Genomic DNA, 24,461 nt, shown 5'->3' with positions numbered 1-24,461 from the left:
AATGTGTTACGATGTATTTTCGAAGAATCTTGTCAGCACCCTGGACAGGTCCCTTCGTTGCGCAACAGGAAAAGTGATTATTATTTTTAAATAAATATATACAAGCGTTCCTCAAGTTACGCCCATAATTGAGTCCCAAAGTTCTGTTGCTAAGCAAGACCGTTGTTAAGTGAGTTTTGCCTCATCTTAGGACCTTTCTTGCCACAATCATTCAGTGAAGCCCTGTGGTTTTTAAGCGAGTAACCCAGTTGTTAAGTGAATCTGAGAAGGTCGCAAAAGGGGATCACGTGAATCCGGGACACTGCAACTGTCATAAGTACATGCCAGTTGCCAAGTGTCCAAAATCTCGATCACCTGATCATGGGGATGCTGCAATGGTTGTATGTGTTCTGACCGAGGCTTCCTGAGACTGTAATTAAGCACATGATTAATTAAAACAATTTTCAACGCTGGGAATTAAGTTCACTCCCAGCCAGTAATGAACCCCAAACAGTCCCCCAGAATGCCTGAGCTAACAGGACTGGAGGAGGCATTCTGGGAGTTGAAGTCCACAAGTCTTAAACTTGCCAAGTTTGAAGACCCTTGGTGTATATCATCTATCTGTCTACCCATCATCTATATGTCATCTATCATCCATCATTTATCTATCTACTTATCATTTACTTATCTACCATCTGTTTCTCTATCTAATAATGTATGTATGTATGTATGTATGTATACACACACAAACAATGCATACCAAATAAAAACACACTGGTCATTCATAGGAAGAATAGAGAGATAGGTAAGTAGGTAGGTAGGTGGATGGATGGATAGATAGATAGATAGATAGATAGATAGATAGATAGATAGATAGATAGATAGATAGATAGAGAGAGAGAGAGATAGATAGATATAGACCAAGGGTCTTCAAACTTGGCAAGTTTAAGACTTGTGGACTCCAACACCCAGAATGCCTGACCTAACAGGACTGGAGGAGGCATTCTAGGAGTTGAAGTCCACAAGTCTTAAACTTGCCAAGTTTGAAGACCCTTGGCTTTTAAGCCTTTGCCGTGGGAATTCTGGGAGCTGAAGTCCGCACACTGCAAAGTTTGAGAAACCTGGCTCTAAGGTTCATCCCAGGGCCCCCTGCAGGCCCGTCCCCAGGCAGGGGAGTGCAGCTGCGCCTGCGGGTTGGCTCGTGCGCGCCCCCTGGAGGCCGAAGATGGAACACACCACCCTCTTAAGAAGCAAAACAGCTGACTTGCTTAGGCGGGTCCTTTTCCCGATGGCAGCTGGTTTAAAACTGCTGGAGGCTGGGAAGAAGAAAAAGATGAAGAAGATCCCCTCCCTCGTCGGTCGCCTGCGGCATTTTCGCCTGGCCGGGGGCTTTCCTCTTGGCCAGTGATTCCCCACCCCCATCCCACCCCCCCATTCACCCCCACCTGGCTGGTCAAGAAGAAGGGGAGGGGGAATGACCAAAGGGAGGGGCAGCTGCGATGCAAAGAGAGAGAGTCCAGCGAGCTGGACGAGGCTGGTGGTCCTTTCTCTTCCAACCCAACCTGCTTGGCGCTTCCCTTCCTTTCCCTGATGGCCAGCCCAGCCTGACGGAGCCCCGGCGCCAGTTCAACGGGCTGGTCATTCCGCCAGTCCTCATTGAGCAAGCGGAGCACGTCGGACGGAGTCCTATTGTTGAGGGCAGACGCCGCCATGCTTAGCCTGCCAAGGGGGCTGCTAAAGTGAGCGCCCGAGGAAGATGGCGTATATACAGGTAGGGCTGAACAGCCGGCCGGGGTGGGCTGGGGTGGCCTGGGAGGAGAAGGGGCAAGGGGAACGGAGAGGAGGAGGAGAAGGGGGGCGGGCTAGAGACCTCTCTGCCCCCTCCCCTCCTTCCCCTCGGGCTGACTTTGCTGGGAGCCGAGCAAGGAAGACAAGAAAGAAAGAAGAAAAAAAAAGAAAGGGGGGCGAAGGCAGAGGCGTTGGGGGGTCCCTCCACCCCAGGAACCCCCCAGCTTTGCAAAAAGCGAGCATTTTCCTGCAGGAAACTTGAGCGAGCAGGTTGGACTTTCGGAGCTGCTCCGGAGTTTCCTCCGACCAGGAGGAAAATGCAACCTGTAGCATGAATAGGTGGAGTCCACCTCCCCACCCCTGCTTCGGCCCCAAGTCTCAGGGCTGGGGGTCTCCGTCCCTCCTATATCATCTCAATTTCCTTCCTTCCTTCCTTCCTTCCTTCCTTCCTTCCTTCCTTCCTTGCTTCCTTCCCCTTCCCCTTCCTTCCTTCCTTCCTTCCTTCCTTCCTTCCTTCCTTCCTTCCTTCTTTCCCTTCCCCTTCCCCTTCCCCTTCCCCTTCCCATTCCCCTTCCCCTTCCTTCCTTCCTTCCTCCCTCCCTTTTTTACTGCTGGTTTTTTGCTTTCTTCTCGCCTCTCCCAGCCGCCTTTGGGCAGGATTCCCACGACCGACCTTCGCGGTTTCGGAGCACCGGAGCGCGGCGGGCAAAGCGGGCGCTTCTTGGGCGGCTGGGAGGAAAAGGGCTTGCCTTGAAATTAGGCTGCCAAAGCTGGAAGGAAGGAAGGAAGGAAGGAAGGAAGGAAGGAAGGAAGGAAGGAAGGAAGGAAGGAAGGAAGGAAGGAAGGAGAAGGGAAGAGGAAGGAAGGAAGGAAGGAAATCTAGCAGCAGATGCGTGTAAAATGCGTGGCGGTGCCTGCTGACCTTTCCTGGGCAGACGGCGTGGGCTTGTGGATGTGATTGTGGGGAAGATTGGCACGCTGAAGCCGCCAAATGGAGGTGGGGGAGGAACAGAGAGAGAGAGAGAGAGAGAGATGGAAAAATGCAAATAGCAAATTTTGCACCCAGAGGCCAGCCACTTAGCTGGGTTGGCAGATACGTTTCTTTCGCTAAAGCTGCTTTTAAAACAATTTTCTCCCTTCCTGGGTAGATCAGATCTGGTTTTATTTCGGTCCCCTCGGGCCAAAATGTAGCTTTTATTTCACAGACCCTGAAGGTTAAAATCACGTAAAAGAATATAAGGGGCCCCAGGGCCATCCCCCTGGATTGAAGGAGCTGGAATAATAATAGAAAGAGAATCCGGGGGTTGATTTGGGGAGGGGGCTTCCAAATCCAGAGAAGAAAAGGAGGGGCAAAGAAAGCCCAACCTGCTTCATGCTTGCTGCTCTTGGGAAAACTTCGAGGTGCGTTGGACTCCAGTTCCCATCATCCCCATCTAAGGCAGGGGAGGGTGGGCTACAAGTTTGCCTCCTCAGCAGCTCTTAAAGGCATGGTCTGCTTTTAATACACTGTAATGCATCGTAAAGCTGCAAGCATATTTTTTTTTTTTAAAAAAAATGTCCTCACAACAGTCCTGCGAGGTAGACCAGGCCGAGAGAAGAGAAAGTGGATAAATGCAGAGACCATGCAAAAAAAAAAGATGACGGGGATTGGTAAAGTCCATTTCTAAGGGTTTTATAGGGTTTGGGAAAGGTTTCTGAGATCTTGTATAGCAAGTCTTAAGACTTGTGGACTTCAACTCCCAGAGTTCTTGAGTGAGCAGGCTGGAGTTTTGGAGCTGCTCCGGAGTTTCCTCCCACCAGGAGGAAAATGCAACCTGTAGCATGAATAGGTAGAGTCCACCTCCCCTCCCACTTCGGCCCCATCTCTCAGGGCTGGGGGTCTCCGTCCCTCCTATATCATCTCAATTTCCTTCCTCCCTTCCCTTCCCTTCCCTTCCCTTCCCTTCCCATCCTTCCTTCCTTCCTTCCTTCCTTCCTTCCTTCCTTCCTTCCTTCCTTCCTTCCCTTCCCTTCCCTTCCCTTCCCTTCCCTTCCCACCCTTCCTTCCTTCCTTCCTTCCTTCCTTCCTTCCTTCCTTCCTTCCTTCCTTCCTTCCTTCCTTCCTTCCTTTCTTCCTCCCTTCTTTCTTTCTTTCCTTCTTTCCTTCTCTCCCTCCTCCCTCCCTCTCTTCCTTCCTTCCTTCCTTCCTTCCTTCTTTCCTTTCCTCCCTCCCTTCCTTCCTCTCTTCCTGAAGTCCACAAGTCTTAAAGTTGCCAAGGTTGGAAATCCCTGTTGTATAGGATGGTGGGTGGCTAATTGGTCCAGAGTTAATTAAATCATTGCATTCACACACTTTTCTGGATGCACAACACATGAACCATAAACTATTCACACTCTGGGCTTGGTATAGTACCGTTAGCCCTCCGTTTACAACTATTCATTTAGTGACCCAACTAACAAAAAGTGACTTAGGAGCATTTTTCGCATTTATGATGGATGCAGCCATCCCTGGGGTTGCTTGACCAAAATCCAGATGCTTGGCAATTGACTCGTATTTGTGACGGCTGCAGTGTCCCAGGTTCATGCGATGATCTGACGAGCAAATTCAATTGGGAGGCCACATTTGCTTCACAACCATGTGACGGACTTAACTGCAGTGATTCATTTAATGGTGGCAAGAAAGGGTCTAAAGGGAGAGGCAAAACTCGCTTAACTGCCGTCTCGCTCAGTGACAAATTTAGGGCCGAACTGTGGCCATAAGTTGAGGACTAATCTGGACTCAAACGTCTCACGGCTTGTTCTAGGGAAAACTCCCCAGGTGACTCATGCAAAACCTTTGAAAGAAAATCTGGACTGACATTTGAGTCTTGTTTTGAATGTTGTACGATCTAGGAACCGCAAAATGAATTTCATGGCATTTTTCAGAGCGGAAAAGAAAATGAGATTTTTTATTTTACCTCAAGGAGACTGCAAACTTAAATCAAAGACTGAGGAAGCGATAAAAGTAACAATGGATTAATACCAATATATGATTTGGTGGGCAAGAAAAAATCCCCAAATAGCTTGAGATTTCCATGTCTGAAATCATGGTTTATATAGTCCAGGAGAATTGATGGCAGTGGCTTTTCAACCCTGTTTGCAAATGTCAGTTGGTTAGGTTAAAATACGTGCTGCAACTGCACAACAAGAGTGTTGTCAAAACACACTCTGGGCTTGGTCTTCTGTTTGTGCAAGCTTAAACGGTTCATGGTTTGCCTGCAGGGACCTCTTTGTGATGCCACAAAGTTTGAGAGCAGCTGTGATGTTTCTCTGAAAATGTAATGATTGCAAGGAAATGATGTCGTGCCTTTTGCCCGTCTTAACCTCAACGGAATCATCGTTGACTTTGTTTATTGAAGGGGAAGATGTGTTGTCAGCAAAGGAGAATATCGGTAGCTCGGGGTTGAAACGAGGGGTCCTTGGTGTTCTCTGCGCTTGGTTTTCTTGCAGGCGTTTCATGACCCAACTAAGTAACATCCTCAGAGCTAGCAGGGAAGATGGGGAGGATGATTGTGGGGCCCTTGGTGTTCTCTGAGCTTGCAGATGTTTCATTACCCAAACTAGGTAACGCCGTGAACAAAACATCTGCAAGAAAACCACCAAGAGCATCAGAGAAGATGAATTCTGCATACAGTGCACCTTTAATTTTGTGTGTGTGTGTGTGTGTGTGTGTGTGGGCTATTGCAAAGTTTGAGAATCTCTCTACAGACCCACATTTGGGTATGTGCCTTGTGCAAGGTATCGGTGTTTAGAAAGAGTCCCTTGCAGGAGAGAAGCCCTGTGTGGCCCCTGAATGGCTGTTTTGTACACAGAAAAATTCAGAATTATTTCACAAAACAAGTCCTTGGGAAGATGGGCAGTGGATCCCATTGCAACCAGAAATCTTTAGTATCTATATATGTAAAAGCGAAATACCCCTCACGCATCGTCACAAAATCTCCAGAACCGTAAAGCCTACAAACTTGAAATTTGGCACGTAGGTTCCTCTTGGCTTCTAGGTGCTCACTAAGAAAGGATTTTTCGAAATGACCACCAGAGCATTAGTATTTCCTATATCATTATTATTATTATTAACACGCTCTGATGCTAAGGAGTTCTACTCCCCCTCCCCACCTGAAAAGAAATCTCTTCCAAATGCAAAACACAAGCAGAGGAGTTTCAGTTTTAGTTTCACAGCAGCAACCAGCTTTAGTACAGAACAGTTGAGCTAAGCCACGCCCAAGCTCCTTGCTGTCTCCTTGCTCACACAGCGAATACTGTTTCAGTTTCCAAACAGCCCTCAACTCTCTCACACACTGACAGGACGCTAGCCAGATGAATACTGATGGAGGCTGGTAGGCAGAGGTAGAATTTCCCCCCCTTATTTTCCTCCCCCCAAAACTAAGCCCGACCACAGTTTTGTAGTGAACCACGGGTATTGAACTAGTCAGAAATACATTGAACCAGATCTCTTAATTCGGATTACCTGTTTCTAGTCTAAAGCATCAATAAATCTATCCATATCAATCCTACTGGATTTAATACCCTATTCTAACCAACCGAATGCATATTTTTTTTAAACGATTCATGTAATATTCCTTGCGTTGATTCCATGCCAGGATTTCAGGCTGGAATTTCCATCCATTCGTGGAAAACGTTGGGTTTAGACATGCGGTTTTCTGCATCCAGTGTAAAAAAGTAACTGGTCTTCTACCATGTCGGAACTGTAGCGTAGAAATATTCCTTGACTTAACAATCATTCATTTAGTGACTGTTCAAAGTGACAGCGGCACTAAAACCAAAAGTGATCTCCATGATCACGTGATCAAAATAAGAGGTTTGGCAACTGACTCGTATTTGTGACAGTTGTGTCCTGGGGTGGGGGGTGTCATAGGATTGGATGATCCCTGTTTATGACCTTCCAACAAGCAAAGTCAATGGGGAAACCAGATTTGCATGTGGCTAACTTCACAATGGCAATAATTCCCTTAAATGTCCCCCTGCCCCCCGGCAAGGAAGCGTGCAAAATGGTGGCGGAACTCACTTTTAACGACTGCCTCATTTAGCGGAAGAAATTTGGGGCTCAATTACCCTTGTAAGTCGAGCACTACCTGTTTTATAAGAGCCCGAATGACAGAGAGAGTTATAAAGAGCTTTTTTTATTTTTATTGTTTATTTTGGCAAAGGGACAAAAAGAGTAAGTCCACTGAGGAAAGTTTACATTCGCCATTGAATTATCCCTCCCGGAGAACCTTTTTTATTTTATTTTATTTTATTACCTGCCCTAAAATAGAGAGATACGGAGATCTCAAAATAGCTTTTATTTTCCTCCCTCTGCTAGAAAGGAAAGCAAAGGCCCACAGTTGTGTGTTTTGTCTCGCAGGTGGGAGTGAAAAAAAAAATAAAAGAAAAGAAATCACAGAACCTTTGCTAAAGCGGTCTCGCTTTTTTTTTTTTTCATTTTTCTCTCCCTTGGCTTCCTCGTGGATATTGAAAAGGACAGTTGGAGCCGATAAACGAGGTGAGTTAATCTGATGAGTCACCCTTCCTCCTGACACACAGAATGAGACTGTCGTTGTGTGAGGTTGTGTTTTTTTTCCTTTTTGTCCCCCGTCTGGCTCTCTACGCTTTCTGGTGTTAAAATTGTGTGGGTAAAAACACACCTTGTGGCTAAACAGTGAAGGGTTTCCCCACCCCTTCTTTAACAACAAGGAAAATTCTGGCTGGCTGGTTTTAATTGGTTTGATTACAGATCATTCCACCAGCTGCCCGTCCACTGGCGAATGAAATTTCTAGTCCTCAATGTTATGGGAGAGAATCTGGGAATCCCTAGTTCAGGGATGGCCAAGCTTTTTTGTTGTGGTGTGCCGAAGGGGCACGCACACTGGCATCCACAATGCAGTGTGCCCCGCCCCCTCTGTGCAACACTCCCGCCCCACCCCTTTTCCTGCACTGCACATGCGTGTTCCTCCCAGCTGATTTTCGGCCCGTTTGAGGCTGTTTTCTCCCTCCCGGGGCTCGAGGGAAGCCCCTGCAGCCTCGGGAGGCCGAAAAATGGGCTTTCCGGAAATACCAGAAGTGCCCGTTTTCAGCCTCCGGAGGGCCTCTGGAGCCCGGGGGCGGCTGTTTTCACCCTCCTGGAGGCTTGAGGGGAGCCTCGGGAGGCTGAAAACGGGCCCGTTAAAGCATTTCTGGTATTTCTGGAAGGCCTGTTTTTCGGCCTGCCGAGGCTGCAGAGGCTTCCGTCGAGCCTCCGGGAGAGTGAAACCGCCTCAAATGGGCCGAAAATCATCTGGGAGGCACGTGCATGCGAAGCGCAGGTAAGTTTGGCTGGGGTTCACATGCCCACACAAATGACTCTGCGTGCTACCTGTGGCACACCTGCCGTAGGTTCACCATCACGGCCCTAGCTACTCTGCTCCGACGACCTCTTTGATCGACAGGTAGGTCTCGATTTAGAGCAGGAGTCGGCAACCCGCGGCTCTGGAGCCGCATGTGGCTCTTTTCATCCCTTTGCTGCGGTTCCCTGTCTCTCAAAAATAGGCATCATAACTGCCAATGCGTGACATGCACCAGCATGCGATTTATTCAGTTTTTCGATCCCCGGTGGGCTAATCATGGATAAATCCAAGAAAAGAAAAGTTTCAGAAGCAAACAGGATCTTTGATTCAAGTATATAGGCTAGTTTTGTGGCCGCTCAGGAAATAGTCAGGCACAGGAAGGTTTTTGTGGCTCCCGGTGTTTTCTGTGGGAAATGGATCCAAACGGTTCTTTGAGTGTTTAAGGTTGCTGACCCCTCACTTAGAGCCATTCATGTATTGACCATTCGAACTTACAGTACCTGAAAAAGCGCCACTCCTTGCACTCATAGCATTCCCCACAGTCACATGATCAAAATGGGCTCGTTGGGCAACTGTCACGTATTTATAATGTTTTCAGTGTTTCAGACTTACATGATTGCCATCTGAAATCTTCCCAGCTGGCTTCCGACAGACAAAGCCAAATTCACTTAGTGACGACATGATTCACTTGAATACATTGATTTGCTTAACAACTGTGGGGGGGGGAAAGGTCATTAAATAGGGCGTGGCTCACTTAACTGCCTTGTTTAGCAATGGAAATTCTGGTCTGTATTGCAACAAGTCAAGGGCTACCTCTACAATTACAGCTGGCCAGCGGAAGATGTGAGATATAAACTGGGAATTATTCTGTATACAAAGATTAATCTTTATGTTTGCAGGTTATTCCCTGCTACAGTTGGGAATTAACACTTGGTCCAGCTGCTTTCCACCTTCACCTCTGTACTATACATTGAAGTAGGCAATTATGTCAACTTTACAGCTGGTGGACTTCAACTCCCAGAGTTCTTAAGCCAGCATGGTCCAGACCCAGAATTACTTAGCATGGCTGGCTCAGGAATTCTGGGAATTGAAGTCTGCAGGTCGTAAAGTTGACATAGTTGCCCACTCCTGGCATACATCTTTACATCTGCGATCTATTGCTCTTCCCTGACTACAAACTTGAGAAGTCCTAGAGAGATGTGATGTTTTTGGTGTTGTGGATGCCAAAGGTTTTGGAATGAGTAACATCCTTTCAGTTGATGGGTTTTCTTCTGGAAACACCTATTTTAAAATCTTAGTTTGTGGCTTGAGGCAACATTTTAATGGTTGTCTCTAGGACTCCATCGTGGACCCTTCCGGAGCTATCCAGGGTCCTGATTCATTATCAACCGTTTTCATAGCTTTTGTGTTTGGCCAATTTTTTTTCATTCACTTTCTTTTTATTTTATTGGAAAGATTAAAATCCAAAATTGAACAGAGGCGAAACAAAACTAAACAAAAACATTGAATAAAACGTGTTTTTTTCCCCCACTGGTTTGGCCAATTGTGGTTTGCTTCCCTGAAACCTGGACTTCATTTTTGCTTCAACATCCTTTGACACATGATACTCACCCTCTACTTTTCCTCCGATGTGGTCTTTGCTTTGAAAAGGTCAGAAGTGGTTGACCTTTCCTTCATGATCGGATCCTCTCGCGCGGCTTCTATTTCCTTTCAAAGCAAGAAAGCTTTCCTCTTTTTTTAAACACTTGCTCTGATCCCCGAAGACTACGGATTATAAAAATGTACAGCAAGGTTTAAATTCCCTCAGTTCTACTCACAATAAAGCACTGGGGTTCTTCCAGCTTGGCATATATTTTATTGGCTTGGTTAGTGTAGTGGAAGCAATAGGCTTTCTCTTTGAGCAAACTTTGGGATCTTCTCATTTAATTAGAATTTTTTAATTTATGAGCCTTTATTCCTCTTCTACATCTCCCAGTCTTAGCAGAGTGTTTGGAAAACATTTTGACTTGTGCATTTATTTTACAAGAGTGTAAGCTTGTAAGAAAACTCAAAGTCAAGTATAGCTGGCTGGGGAATTCTGGGAGTTGAAGTCGACAGGTCTTAAAATTGCCAAGATTGGACATCCCTAGTTTAGCATGTTGTTTGAACTTGGACTGCAGTTTAAACAAAGGGTCTTCAAACTTGGCAAGTTTAAGACTTGTGGACTTCAACTCCCAGAATTCCTGAGCTAACATGACTGAAGGAGGAATTCTGGGAGTTGAAGTCCACAAGTCTTAAAGCTGTCAAGTTTGAAGGCCCATGGTTTAAACAAACATTATGATAAAACTGGATTTTTAGCTTTGGATGATCCACAAGGGCTGGGGCAGGCTAACCCATAAGCCATGATTTAGGAATCAGCGAAAATAAAAAAAAGAACGTTATTGTGGTTTTCATACCTTTCTCCCTCTGCTTGGTTCTTGTTGGAAATTTTGGACACCGGCTCACATAATTCCCAGTTTCCATGGATGATAGGTTTGATACCCAGTAATCCAGAAGTCTACCTCTATGGTCACAAGGCGTCAAAAATGACTTGATAGCCCATCATCCATCAATACCCAGAAAGATCCAAGTTGACCACAGCAGAATAAGGGGAAATGTAGATCTGTGGCTGGCACAGATGTAAAACAAAAACACAGCCCACAGAGCTGAAAATCCTCCTGGGGCCTGGCCTGTTCAATTACAATTGTTTATCCTTGTTCGTCATCTGGTTGTAATTTTTGCTTTCTGGTTTCCAATGGCCTCAGGGCCTCTTGTCTAGAATCTCGGATCTCTTGCTGTGCAGATGGACCTGTCGCAATTGTTGTCAGAAGTGCTACGAGTGCAGCTGTTGCCAGTCCAACGAAGATGAAGTGGAAATCCTAGGGCCTTTTCCAGCCCAAACCCCACCCTGGATGTAAGTTTGGAAGTGTTTAGAAGGCACCATTTATTTGAAGGGTGGATCTGATGATGTGACATGTTTGGTAATGAAAAGTCAGCAAGAAAACCATCAAACTTAGCACCAAGGAACTCTCTATCCTCCTCCTTCCTCCTCCTCTTCCTCCTTCCTCCTCCTCCTTCCTCCTCCTCCTCCTCCTCTTCCTCCTTCCTCCTCCTCCTCTTCCTCCTCCTCCTCCTTCCTCCTCCTCCTCCTCCTCCTCCTCCTCCTCCTCCTCCTCCTCCAATATTTGTGCCAACTACAAGCAGGGTATCCTTCCTTTATAAACATATATATTTGGAGCCAGAGTCGGATAAGAGGTGTTAAGCATAATTCCATGTCAAAGAAGAAAAACACCGTGCTTTTTAAATTATTATACCTTCTGAGCGTGACCGACTTGTCTGTCTCACGGTAGGAAACCTAATTATGCTGATTTAACAAGAATAGTGGAGACCTTTTTCCTTTATCCCCTCTCTAATAACGTGCTTTCTTATCAGTTCTCTTTCCCCCTTGTTGCGTTTATTTCTTTGAGGCGAGAGCTGCAGGGGAGGGCGGGCTCTGAGGCAGGGTAAATCATAAGATAAACGACATGCCTGTTTCATTTTATATGCTTTCTTTAAAAAAAAAAAAAAGAAAGAAACGCCCTGTATTCTGTGAAATGAAACTGGAAGCGCAGCTCCATTCTTCTACTCAGCGGTGTTAAGCAAAATCAGGAGGTTTTCGAAAGGAAGCAGAAAGATTGAAAAGAATTGTAGATTAGCGGCAGCAATTGCTTGCTGGATGTGGAGGGGCGAAATATTTGCCATTTGGCTGGCTTTCTGTTTGCATTAGTTTTTTTTTTTAAAAAAATTGAATTTATTTGTTTTGATTTTTTTTTAAAAAATTCAAGGTGATGTACATTTTAAGTACTCCTTCCTCCTCCTATTTTCTCCTCAGCAACAACCCTGTGAGGTTAGATTGGCCTGAGAGGGAGAGGGACTGGCCCAAAGTCGCCCAGCTGGCTTTCATACCAAAGGAGGGACTAGAACTCCCTGTCTCCTGGTAATTGGCCCAAAGTCACCCGTGTGACTTTTGTGCTTAAGGCGGGACTAGAACTTCCAATCGCCAGGTGATTGGCCCAAAGTCAGTCAAGTTGGCTTTCATGCCTAAAGCGGGACTAGAACTCCCTGTCACCTGGTAATTAGCCCAAGGTCACCCATGTGACTTTTGTGCTTAAGGCGGGACTAGAACTTCCAGTTGCCAGGTGATTGGCCCACAGTTACTCTAGTTGGCTTTCCTGCCTAAGACGGGATTAAAACTCCCCATCTCCTGGTGATTGGCCCAAAGTCGCCCAGCTGACTTTCATGATTAAAGTGTGTGTCTTGAACTCACTAACTCTTGGTTTCTAGTCTTTCTCAATCCTGGCAAATGTAAGACCTGTGGACTTCAACTCCCATAATTCCCCAGCCAGCATCCTTCAAGTGCGTGGACTTCAATTCACAGCTTAAAATTCCTCAGCATGGCTGCTTGGAGAATTCTGGGAGTTGAAGTCCATGTTTCTTAAAGTTGTCGTTTATTGAGAAATAGTGGCCTAAGGTCTACTGTCCTCTCATCTAGTGTGTGTATTTATGTCCATCAGAGCATTAGTATTTTGTATAGTATTATTAACACGCTCTGATGTGAAGGCCTTCTACTCCCTCTGCCCACCTGAAAAGAAATCTTTTCCAAGTGCAAAACACAAGCAGAGGAGTTTCAGTTTCCGTTTCACAGCAGCAACCTGTTTTAGTACAGAGCAGTTGAGCTAAGCCACGCCCAGGCTCCTTGCTGTTTCCTTCTTGCTCACACAACAAATACTGTGTCAGTTTCCAAACAGCCCTCAACTCTCTCACACACTGACAGGACGCTAGCCGGATGAATACCGATGGATGCTGGTAGGCAGAGGCAGAATTTCCCCCCTCGCTTATTTTCTTCCCCCAAAACTAAACCTAATCTCATAGTTTTGTAGCGAAACACGATAGATTATAGATTTTATATATATATAAAGTCTTGCATGCTTAACAGTACTGGTGAAGAAAATGGGAAGTGAAAGTGTTGCCTGGATGATTCCAAGCTTTGATCTTTCCCACAGGCTAAGCAACCGAAGTGAAGACAAAAATGGCAACTCGGATAACCCAACGAGTGAACCCTCCCCAACACCTCAGAACATTTCCCTGGACAGGCGACGGTCGTCCACTGATACCTCCCATTCCGCTTACAGCCTTACAAGACGAATTTCTAGTAAGTTGGCTGGTGCTCAGAGTACTTGGACAACCCCTGAACGCCATGTTGGCAGATAGGGTGGGTGGAGCTTGATGGAAGAGGAGGAGGAGCTTAGTTATCCTGATAATAAAATAGGCCTGTTCAAGTACCTTCAAGAACACATTTAACCAGGACAAGAGAAAACCCAGGTGATAGGGAGTATCACAGCTAGCGCAGTTGGGCTTGGGCAAATCTGGACGTCATGCCCTTGGTAGAGTCGGACTCTGAGGGAGAGGAGGAACAGCTGAGGGGGAGTGGAGGTGTGGCTCCGGAGATTGTGGAGGGTAGTCAGAGGAAGAACCAGGCCCATCTTCTCTGCATCCTAGGGCACGCAGGGAGGAATGGAGAAGGGAACAACTTGGCTTATGAGAGAGGAAGCGGCCATGATCCTCCTCATTGGTTGCAGCTGGGGAGAGTAGTGTATAAGAGAGACAGTTAAAACACAGCATTGCCAGAAGCAAAATGTGTTTTATTTTGGGCCGAAATTATCTTGTTTGGCGTCCTTCCAACAGACTGTGCCCTGTTATGCCCTGGAAGTTGGTAATTACTTACCCTGGTCCGTTGTGGAAATTGTTTTGGTTTTTTATTTCGCCTCTATCTGCTCATTAAGTTCGGACTGTATTGCTTTCTTTTGAAGACTATTTTTGAGTAAGTTTTATCTCCAACTGAGAATTATGCAACAGTGGGGCCAAGTTGGAGGCATTAAAGGACATTTACTTACATTTTGGATTTTGTTATGTTTATGTTACACTCCGGGTCATCACACGCTGGGTTTCCGTGACCTTGGGTTATAGGAATCCAGCCAATTTATCATTCAATGAATCCTGCAAATACAAATAACTCAGGAAGCAGATTAAACATGAATGTTCTCTCCAATCTCCCTTTGCGCTCTCAACTTTCTCCCATGCCTGCCCATAGTTTTTAAAATCACACTTTCTTCCTGTCATAGACACATGCACATACATTCTGGAAAAAGGGGGGATATACAACTGTGTGACTAATTTAACAACTGGATTCACTTAGCAACAGCGGCAAGAAATACTGTAAAATAAGGCAAAGTTCTGTTGGACATTTGGGGCTGAATGGATGTAGGTTGAGAACTACCTTTATGTATGTGTGGACACACACACACACCAGTGGTGGGATTCAGATTTTTTTAACTACCGGTTCTGTGGGCGTGGCTAGGTGGGTGTGGCCATGTGACGGAGTGGGTGTGGCTTTTTTTTTTTGCTTTTTTGCAGCCACCCCCCATCTGTTTTTTTGCCCTCCTGGGCCTCAGCAAGAGGAATGCCAACAGAGCTGATCGTATGAACGGTTGATTGTTGGGAGGGGAAAAAGAAATACCTTAACGGGCGAGCGTCAGGCAGGCGGGGTGAGCAAGCATCGGGTAGGCGGGGCAAGCAAGCCAGCGGCGACCGGCCAACTGGGTCCGGGGCGTGGCCAGCCAGAACTTACTACCAGTTCAGCGACCCACGCCAGATCCTTGCTACGGGGTCACTCAAACCGGTGCGAACCGGCTGAATACCAACACGCACACGCACACACACAAACACACACACACACACACACACCTCTTACAAACCAAATTCTTCCCTTTTATCAGGGCAAAAGACCTGCACAGACGTGTCACCTGGAGCTCAACTGAACCCAAAGCATTTTTTTCCCCCTTTTGACACAACTGCTCGCTGTGAACTTTCTACCGTTTTTTTAAAAATCCTGTTTTTTTTCCTCCCTCTCCTCCAGGCCTGGAGCTGAGGAGGCCCAGTTCTCCCCTCGTTGACCTTAAGCCCATCGAGTTTGGAATGCTAGGCTCCAAAAAGGAGATTGTCCAGCCGGGCATCCTGAAGAAAACCTACACGCCCGATGACTATTTTAGGAAATTTGAGCCCAGACTCTATTCCCTCGATTCAAATAGCGACGACGTGGAGTCGTTGACCGACGAAGAGATCGTCGCCAAGTACCAACTGGGGATGCTGCATTTTAGCACTCAGTACGACCTCTTGCACAACTATCTCATTGTTCGGGTCATCGAAGCCAAGGACCTGCCTCTCCCCATCTCCTACGATGGCGCCAGGCAGGATATGGCCCACTCCAATCCCTACGTGAAGATCTGCCTCCTTCCCGACCAGAAAAACTCCAAGCAGACGGGGGTCAAACGCAAAACCCAGAAGCCCATCTTTGAGGAGAGGTACATGTTTGACATCCCATTTTTGGAAGCCCAGCGAAGGACGCTGCTCTTGACGGTGGTGGATTTCGACAAGTTTTCACGCCATTGCGTCATCGGGAAGGTGTCCATGTCGTTGAGCGAGGTGGACCTCGTGAGGGGCGGCCATTGGTGGAAAGCTCTGGTCCCAAGTTCTCAGGTAGCTTGCGGGGTTCCCAGTCAATGAGTTCAAGCGCATTTTATTTAATGTATTTGCTCTTTTGATTTGCTCTGTTTGGTTTTAAGGCCTCGGTTGCAGTGATGTTGCTTAGGTCATTTTAGCCTGCTTACAGTTTCTCCTCTTGACTATAGTGGACTTTCCTTTCACTTTCCCTTCCCTTCCCTTCCCTTCCTTTCATTCCCTTCCTCTCCCCCTTTCCTTTCCTTTCCTTTCCTTTCCTTTCCTTTCCTTTCCTTTCCTTTCCTTTCCTTTCCTTTCCTTTCCTTTCCTTTCCATTCCATTCCATTCCTTTCCCTTCCTTCCCTTCCCTTTCTTTCCTTCTCTCATTCTCCTTCTTCCCTTCCCTCCTTCTCCTTCCCTTCTCCCCCTTTCCCTTCCCTTCCCTCATTCTCCTCCTTCCCTTCCTTTCCTTCCTTTTACTTGCCTTCCCTTCTCTCTTCCCCCTACCTTCCTTCGCAATTTCAAAACTGAATTTAGTTTGAGAAGCATTACATTAAAAAAAGACACAATCATTTTTGCAGTGTTTGATTCCGCTTGCCCTTTTCTGTTGCAGAATGAAGTTGAGCTGGGGGAGCTTTTGTTCTCATTAAACTACCTTCCCAGCGCAGGGAGACTCAATGTGGACATAATTAGAGCAAAGCAGTTACTGCAGACTGATATGAGCCAAGGTTCAGGTAGGGCTTGTGTATGTATGCATGTGCTTGTTTTGTTATCGGACTTGGAGCATGTCGGTCAACATGGAAGCATTTTTCCCAATGTATTTATATAACACTGGCAGTTATTTGTCTCTCTCTCCCACTCCCTCTCCCTCCCTCCCTCCCTCCCCTCCCCCCCCTCTATACACACACACGCACACACACACACACATACATACATACATACCCTACCTGCCTACCTAATCTATCATCTATTTGTCTTTTTCTGTCTTTCTCGTCTCTCTGTCTCTGTCTTTCTCTGTCTCTCTGTCTCTGTCTGTCTCTGTCTCTGTCTCTCTCTGTCTCTGTCTCTCTATGTCTGTCTCTGTGTCTCTGCCTCTGCCTCTGTCTGTCTCTGTCTGTCTCTGCCTCTGTCTCTCTCTGTCTCTCTCTGTCTCTGACTCTGTCTCTGTCTGTCTCTGTCTCTGTCTATCTCTGTCTCTGTCTGTCACTGTGTCTGTCTCTGTCTCTTTGTCTTTGTCTCTGTCTCTCTGTCTGCCTCTATCTCTCTGCCTCTGTCTCTCTCTGTCTCTGTCTGTCTCTGTCTCTGTCTCCGTCTCTTTGTCTCTGTCTCTGTCTATCTCTGTCTCTGTCTGTCTCTGTCTCTTTGTCTCTGTCTCTGTCTCTTTGTCTCTGTCTCTGTCACTCTCTGTCTCTGTCTCTCTGTCTCTGTCTATCTCTGTCTCTCTCTCTGTCTCTCTCTCTCATACTCGCCCTACCATATCTACCTACCTACCTTAACAACATCTCACAAACTGGATTGAAAGATGGAGGACAAATGACTTAGCCGTGGATTCTTCCGTCTCTCTCAGTTCTCCAGGACTTCACCCAGAAGGGTTACCGTGAGGCACCGAACCTTCTGCCCCCTTCCAGAAGGCTGAATTCACAGTGTCCCCCTGTGCTGTCTTGGGACCCTGTTCTCAGGGCGGAGGTGGCACGGTGGACCTCTCTCCTGAAGAGAGCCTCTCCTTGACTTCAGCCTTCAGCCCCCATCTTATTTCCTGCGCGTTTGGTTTCCCTCAAAGAGATCCTGGGATTGGCTTCTCTCTTCCCAAGGTCTGATTGAAAGCAAGCAGCACATTTTGATCTCCGGTGCTCAAACAACAGCTGCGTCTCCTTTGTCATTTGAAAAATTGAAGTAGCAGGCCTTCCTCCCGGTCTACGTTTTTTTCAGAAGATGCTTCTCTTTCTGAGAACACAGGTCTAGGCTGTTTCTCTCACCCACATTCCTTCCTTCCGAAAAAGGAGCCCTCCCCCTGCAGATTTTTCCACCATTTTCTTTTACCTCAGACGATTGTTTCCCCTGGAATGGAAAATGTTACCGATAACCATGGGAAAAAAGATAAGCACAAATATTTTCAGAGGAAAGACATAAGAAATTTTTCTACTCCCCTGAGGATGAGTTGCTGTGGCTTTGAAAAAGATCTGGTTTCCCCCCTACCCTTCTGTTCCTTAAAAATCGGCAATACCGTATAGGCCAAGGGTCTTCAAACTTGGCAAGTTTAAGACTCATGGACTTTGACTCCCAGAATTCCTGAGCTGACATGACTTGTTAAGCGAATCATTGCAGTTGTTAAATTAGTAATCAGTCTGTAACGACACACTGGTTCCTTCAAATGTTTGAAACCAGGCTTATGTTCCCTGGAGGGAGGGGCCATTAATTAGCATTCGTAATCCCGAGTCACCTGTGTTGCTCTTCCATGAATCATCCTGCTCTCACTCACACCTAGCACAGGCTCCTCGGGAACGTCCTCATTGTTGCCAGCTAATCACAACAAAATGCTTCAAATGGTGTGAAAAAGGTCATGTGCCATTGTAAATTTGGTCACTGAATGAACTATTGTAAATTGAGGACTACCTGATAATAGATAACAGATAATCAGAGTTGGAAGGGACCTTATAGGTCATCTAGTCCAACCCCCCACCCAAGCGGGAGACCCTATACCATTTCTGACAGATGGCAGTCCAGTCTCTCCTTGAAAGCCTCCAGGGATGAAGCTCCCACAACTTTTGAAGGCAACTTCTGTTCCATGGGTTGATTGTTCTCACTGTCAGAAAGTTTCTCCTTATTTCCAGATTGAATCTGTCCTTGTTCAGTTTCCATCCATTATTCCTTGTCTGGCCTTTGGGTGCCTTGGAGAATAGCTTGACCCCTTCCTCCTCTCTGAGGCAGCCCCTCAAATACTGGAAGACTGCTATCCTGTAGTATATATTTAACAAAACAAAAAATAGAACAATAATATGCATGATGATTAAAACCAGGGAGAAAGAGACAGAATGAGAAAGAGAGAAAAGATTCATACAACGTTAATATAGCTTAACCTTTTAACATATAATTAAATGTAGATGACAGACCTAGAAATACTGTGCTCCGTTTTCTCATTTGTACAAATGTGAAACATTTTAAAGATGCATAGAGAATATAAATCTTTTATCCACTCTTAACATCTGCCGTGTTGATTTCTTTCCACCTACACAGGACAATTCTCTAGAGAGAGCTTGAGATTTTCATGGCAAGTTCCATATTTTAGGAATATAACTGCCTCAGATTTAATGGTTATGCATCTCCTCAGAGTTATGTAACATAGTTTATGGCTTGAAACCTAAAAAAAATTGGTGTAAAGGAGCATGACCAAATCATGTGAGTCAGACAGCCTTCAAATTTCTTATGGTGGGCACCAACAGACAAAAAATTGATACCCATCCTTTTTTACAGAGTCTTTGAAGACACCAATAAAATGGAATGAAATGTCTGGGAAAACAGCTTAATCTCTAAGTCATAAGAAATATGTTTCACGTTTCTTAAAATTTGAAGCCATATTCTTGAGAAAGAGGTGGATGTTACTGTTTTCCCCTGAGGAACTTCCTCAAAAATCCACTTTCTCCGAGTGATTTTAGTCATGAAGACTAATTCCAAGCAGGTCAATGGGGCTTATAATCCAGAACAATATCCGAATAATATTGTCTGGATTCATACATTGTGCTACGAGCTAATATGGTTTCTATCTATGTCAGTTTAGGGCAAGGCTCTTCAAACTTGGCAAGTTTAAGACTTGCGGACTTCAACTCCCAGAATTCCTGAGCTAACATGACTGGAGGAGGAATTCTGGGAGTTGAAGTCCATAAGTCTTAAAACTGTCAGGTTTTAAGACCCCTGGTTTAGGGCAACCTACGAATAGACGATAACAGGTCAACCATGATTGACTGATAATGCACCTTTTGAAACCATGGTTTCTTCATGGTTGTGCGACTGGACTTGTGACTTAGCATGACGTCTGAATAGGGCTTATATTTTACAGCTTCCCAGTTTGGTCTTGGTTTCATTTTGTGCATGTAAGCCTCTCAGCAAACCGTAATTATGCAAAGTGAGAACAGCTAAAACAGAGCTGCAAAAAGCCAACAACAAGCAAAACAGGAGCTGGATAAGCAAAGTCTGGTTTCCATCCTTAAAATTCACTCCGGCTGGGTTTTGACTTGTTCCGTGAACTGCGGTTCAAATAACTCACTCCGATGTACGAACGGAGCTCTTCGTTTGCAAAGCTGGAGTTGTTTTGTGTTTTCTATTCAGATCCTTTTGTGAAAATCCAGCTTGTCCATGGGTTAAAATTGACAAAGACCAAGAAGACTTCTTGCATGAGGGCCACCATTGACCCCTTCTACAATGAGTCCTTCAGCTTCAAGGTTGCCCAAGAAGAACTTGAAAACACCAGCCTGGTTTTCACAGGTATGTGACTGGTTGTCTTCCCAGCGTGTTTTTCTTGCAATGCAATTAAAGAGATCGCGGCGGTGGGGTGGACACACACCGAATTTCCACCAACGTATAAATATGACCAGACGATGAAGGCTGTCTTGTAATTGTAGCACGCAGCCTGGTGCCTTTCTTTAGATCAGAAACCCTGATAATTATTGCAGGAGTGAGTCATGCCTTGCTGGCATTTGGGAAAGGGAGGATGGTCAAAATAAACAATCGCTCTTTGAAAAAAAACACAAAACAGCAACGTAGTTCCACCACGTGTTTCTTTTGCATCTACAACAGGACAGCTGTCCCTTTTATTTTGGGTCACATCTCTGTGGTTTTGGCCTGGGTGCGGCTTCTCTGGAGTGGCTGTCCTAGCTTTGAAAGTTGGAAATCGGTGCTCCCTTGAAGAAGGCGAGGAACTGCTGAGGTCGATGGGCCCAACACTCGGCAGAGACTGAATTGCATTTTATTGAATGGACACGCCTTGAGGGTTCACGATTGGCAAATATCTCTGCTGAGTTCAGGAAACAATCATGTTGAAGCTCATGCAGCCACAGGGCAGCATGTTGTTCAACATTATGAGCCACGGTGGCGCAGTGGTTAGAGGGCAGTACCCACCTCGGAAGGATGGAAGGCCAAGTCAACCTTGAGCCTGGTGGGATTCGACCTGCCAAATTGCAGGCAGCTGGCAGGCAGCAGAAGTAGCCTGCAGTACTGCACTCTAACCACTGCGGCACCGTGGCTCAGGGTAACTTTTATTCTGCAAATTTTGCAGATCCTTTCGTTAGAGGTACCAGAGAAATGTTCCTGCTGAGTTCAGACTGCTTTGTGTTGTGTTGTTAGCTTTCAAACATCTCTCTTTCTCTCTCTCCTCCCCCTCCCTCTTTCTCCCTCTCTCTTTCCCTCTCTCCCCTTCTTTCTCTCTTTCTCTTTCTCTCTCCCTTTCTCTCCCTCTTTCTCTCTCTCTCCCTCTTTCTCTCTCTCTCCCCTTCTCTCTTCCTCTTTCTCTCCCTCTTTCTTTCTCCCTCCCTCTTTCTCCTCACTCTCTCCCTCCCACCCTCCCTCCCTCCCTCTCTCTTTCTCTTTCTCCCCTTCTTTCTCTCTTTCTCTTTCTCCCTCCCTTTCTCTCCCTCTTTCTCTCTCTCTCCCTCTCTTCTCTCTCTCCCCCTTCTCTCTTCCTCTTTCTCTCCCTCTTTCTTTCTCCCTCCTCTTTCTCTCCCTCCCTCCCTCCCTCCCTCTCTCTTTCTCTTTCTCCTCCACCTTCCAGTCTATGGCCACAACGTGAAAAGCAGCAACGACTTCATCGGTAGAATTGTCATCGGCCAGTATTCAACCGGTTCCTCGGAGTCCAAGCATTGGCGGCGGATGCTCACTTCTCACCGTACTGCCATCGAGCAGTGGCACAGCCTCCGTTCGCGAGCTGAGTGTGACCGCGTCTCGCCAGCTTCCCTGGAGGTGACGTGAGCCATCAGTGCTGCTCCCGACGCCTGTCAAGACCAGTTCCCCACCTGCACGCCGTTTACAAGTTCATTGCCTTTGGATTGACCATCCACAACTGTTTGGCAGCCTGATGTTTGCCATTGATCACTGAGTTTTGGTCATCTTCAAGTCTCACCTCCAGTTTTAGTTGTTCTCAGGTTCATGGATAGGCACCCTTATCTGAGAGGCTCTCGTGGCTGTTGAGGGAGGTGTGGGCTTTTGGAAAGAGGCCCATGGTTTGAAGGCCTCCTTTAGTCGCCCCCTGGCATTACCATCTAAGGCAGGTCATTAGCCATTAAAAAAAAAATACTGGGCTACACGGACGTTTTCCTGTCCTTAGGGTTCCACCATCGCCCTCCACCCCTACGATTCGTTGTCTTAGACAAGGTCTATTCCCCCATGTGCTTTCTTTGCTGAATGTCTGGTAAACCAGCTAGAAGCTCTGACCGTATTTTAGCAGTAGAGCGTAGGGCGAAGTCTGTGGTGTCCAAATCCCAAAGTCTTTTGTTCTTGTGGTGGCTTAACAAAATATCCTGTGTGCTTCTGTGTCTTGAAGGGGTCCATGTGGGGGGTAGCCAGTGGGGGCCAAAGGGTCTTCCCCCTGCCCCCACAGCCGCTCTTGTTTGTCCCACATTTTATCTGATGGATCCCACATTCTACTTTGAAAGCCAGAGGTGGACCTCCGCAGGGGTTGAGGATGGGCGAGCCACGTAGGCAGTGGTGGGATTCAAACATTTTTACTGCCGGTTCTGTGGACATGGCTTGGTGGCTGTGGTGTGGCTTGGTGGGCAGGGGAAGGATACTGTAAAATCCCCATTCCCTCCCCACTAACCTGCTTTCCAGCTCTGATCACCTGTACAGGGCAACCAAAGGAGACCCAGCTGGGACTCGGGAGGTGGAGGATAATTTGGGGCGGGGCCAGTCAGAGACGGTATTTGCCGGTTCTCTGAACTCCTCAAAATTTTCACCACCAGTTCTACCAAACCGGTCAGAACCGGCTGAATACCACCTCTGCTGCACATGGATGATCGTGAGTGAACTGGAATGAAAAGTTTGTGAAAAATTCTGGACGAATGTTTATTTTTTTTTAATAAAAAAAACCCCATCTGTTGTTTTGAACGTCTGGGCCAATTCGACTTGAGCGGAGATGGCACTTCAGTTTCAAAAGCCTTATGTAAGTTGATCTTTAAGTCTCTCATCTTTGAATTGCAGCGTTAAATTAGCTGCTCCAGGGCTTCAGCTTATGTGGAGCTTTTGACTAGCCGCCTGCTGGAAAAATTAAAAGAAAAAGTGGCTTAAATTTGGGGAAATGATGTTTAGTTAGGTGCCCAATGGTCAAAATTACAGGTAATCCTTGACTTAATGAGCGAGAGACCAGAATTTTTGTTGCTAAGTAAGTCATTATCAAGGGAAGCCGGTCTTGTTAAGTGAACCACACAATCGTGAAACAAATCCAGCTTCTACCATTGACTCAACTTATCAGAAGCCTGCTGGGAAGGTCACAAATGGTGATCACATGACTTCTGGGATGTTGCAAACATCATAAACACAAGCCGGTTGTTGCCAAGCTCCCGAATTTTGATCCTGTGACCCTGGGGGTGCTGCAACTGTTATAAGTGAGAGGACCAGTCATAAGTCTAAATTGTTCAGTGCCATTTTAACTTTGCTCGCTAGATAAATGGTGGTAAGTCGAGGAATACCTGCATAGATATGTGGATGGAGGGAAAATATTGGACAGATACCAAAGCTGCTTTACTTCTTATTTCTTGAAATCAACTTAAAATGGTTCTTTTCCGGATATCATTTTTTGCCTCCTTATATTAAAGACGTAGTTAGATTATGTGGTTCCCTTTAGTTGTGCAAACAATTGTTTCCTTTTCTTTTAACAGGAGGATTTCACTGTGAAATGGTTTCAGAGTGTTTCAACATTTTTTTTAATGACAGCCAAATTTTGCATTGAGATAATACAGGATAATATTGCTCTTCTAAGAATTCTATAGAGTAGTGCTGCTCCACCTTGGAAACATTTAAGATGTGTGTTCTAACTCCCAGAATTCCATGGGGGAATGGCCTGGCTGGGGGATTCTGGGAGCTGAAGTCTTCAAAATGCCCCAAGTTGCAATAGAGTGAGCCCAGAACGACCGTTTTAACATGACCGATATGGTTTTCATGTGATGCAATTTATCGGTAGGTACATGTAGCCCTCATAATGACGTGTTGGTATCGCCAGTAAAAAATCTTTGTCAATTGCACCAAACTAAAACGGAAGACAAAATGTGAACATTTGCTGCAAAAAAAAATCCATATGATTTCTTGTTCAGCCTCTTTAAAGGAATCGGAAAGTGATTTTGCCATGCCGGAACTGTATTTAGACTGTGGAAATTATAATTGGGTGAGTTCAATGAAAGGATTTTGCTCCTTTGTGCAACTCTTGAGGAGACTTCTGTGTCTTTAGTATGTTTCCTCCCTTCTCAAAATGGCTCACCAATTTGACAATCCTCACATTCTGTCGACTCCATCAAACGCTTCTGTATATCCCTCCCTTCACACCGAATGCCCCGTGTTCTCTTCAGAGTTCTATTTATGGGCAAATAAAGATCTGTTTATTTGTGTCAAATCAAGAGCAGCGTGTCCCTCTTTTGTACAGCTCAGGCAAAACAAGGGCTGCCTTTGGTTCAAGAAGCTTGCAAGGTAAGTTCTCAGAGGCGAGAAGAGAATACCAAAACCGCAAGATCTGTACCAAGCCACACTTGGAGGATGGTATGGACAGCTTCTAAAAGAGCAATATTGAGACTTGACGAAACGGTTTTAGATGACAAGCCGGGGACA

At 46.0% G+C, this 24,461-nt stretch overlaps 1 protein-coding gene across 2 annotated transcripts in view; it reads left to right on the top strand.

Moving 5' to 3' along the window:
- Nucleotides 1-24,253, top strand: part of SYT17 (synaptotagmin 17) — a 28,161-nt gene extending 3,908 nt beyond the window's left edge. The window contains exons 1-8 of one of the 2 annotated variants that reach the window (XM_087942096.1): nucleotides 1,226-1,750; nucleotides 7,268-7,285; nucleotides 10,889-11,037; nucleotides 13,166-13,314; nucleotides 15,079-15,698; nucleotides 16,273-16,393; nucleotides 19,983-20,138; nucleotides 21,421-24,253. In XM_087942096.1, coding sequence (XP_087798222.1) covers nucleotides 1,736-1,750; nucleotides 7,268-7,285; nucleotides 10,889-11,037; nucleotides 13,166-13,314; nucleotides 15,079-15,698; nucleotides 16,273-16,393; nucleotides 19,983-20,138; nucleotides 21,421-21,617 — 1,425 coding nt within the window. In that variant the 5' untranslated portion in view covers nucleotides 1,226-1,735 and the 3' untranslated portion in view covers nucleotides 21,618-24,253. Of the gene's footprint in view, nucleotides 1-1,225; nucleotides 1,751-7,267; nucleotides 7,286-10,888; nucleotides 11,038-13,165; nucleotides 13,315-15,078; nucleotides 15,699-16,272; nucleotides 16,394-19,982; nucleotides 20,139-21,420 lie in introns of those variants that run through there. The other variant, XM_087942095.1, reaches the window with a different exon arrangement.
- The last annotated feature ends 208 nt before the right edge of the window (nucleotides 24,254-24,461 follow it).

The sequence above is a fragment of the Pseudonaja textilis genome, chromosome 14 (assembly GCF_049901715.1).
Source record: "Pseudonaja textilis isolate UNSWEBS1 chromosome 14, rPseTex1.2, whole genome shotgun sequence".
NCBI lineage: Eukaryota > Metazoa > Chordata > Lepidosauria > Squamata > Elapidae > Pseudonaja > Pseudonaja textilis.
The sequence above is the reverse complement of the archived record's forward strand: the minus strand, read 5'-3'. Positions and strand labels throughout refer to the sequence as shown.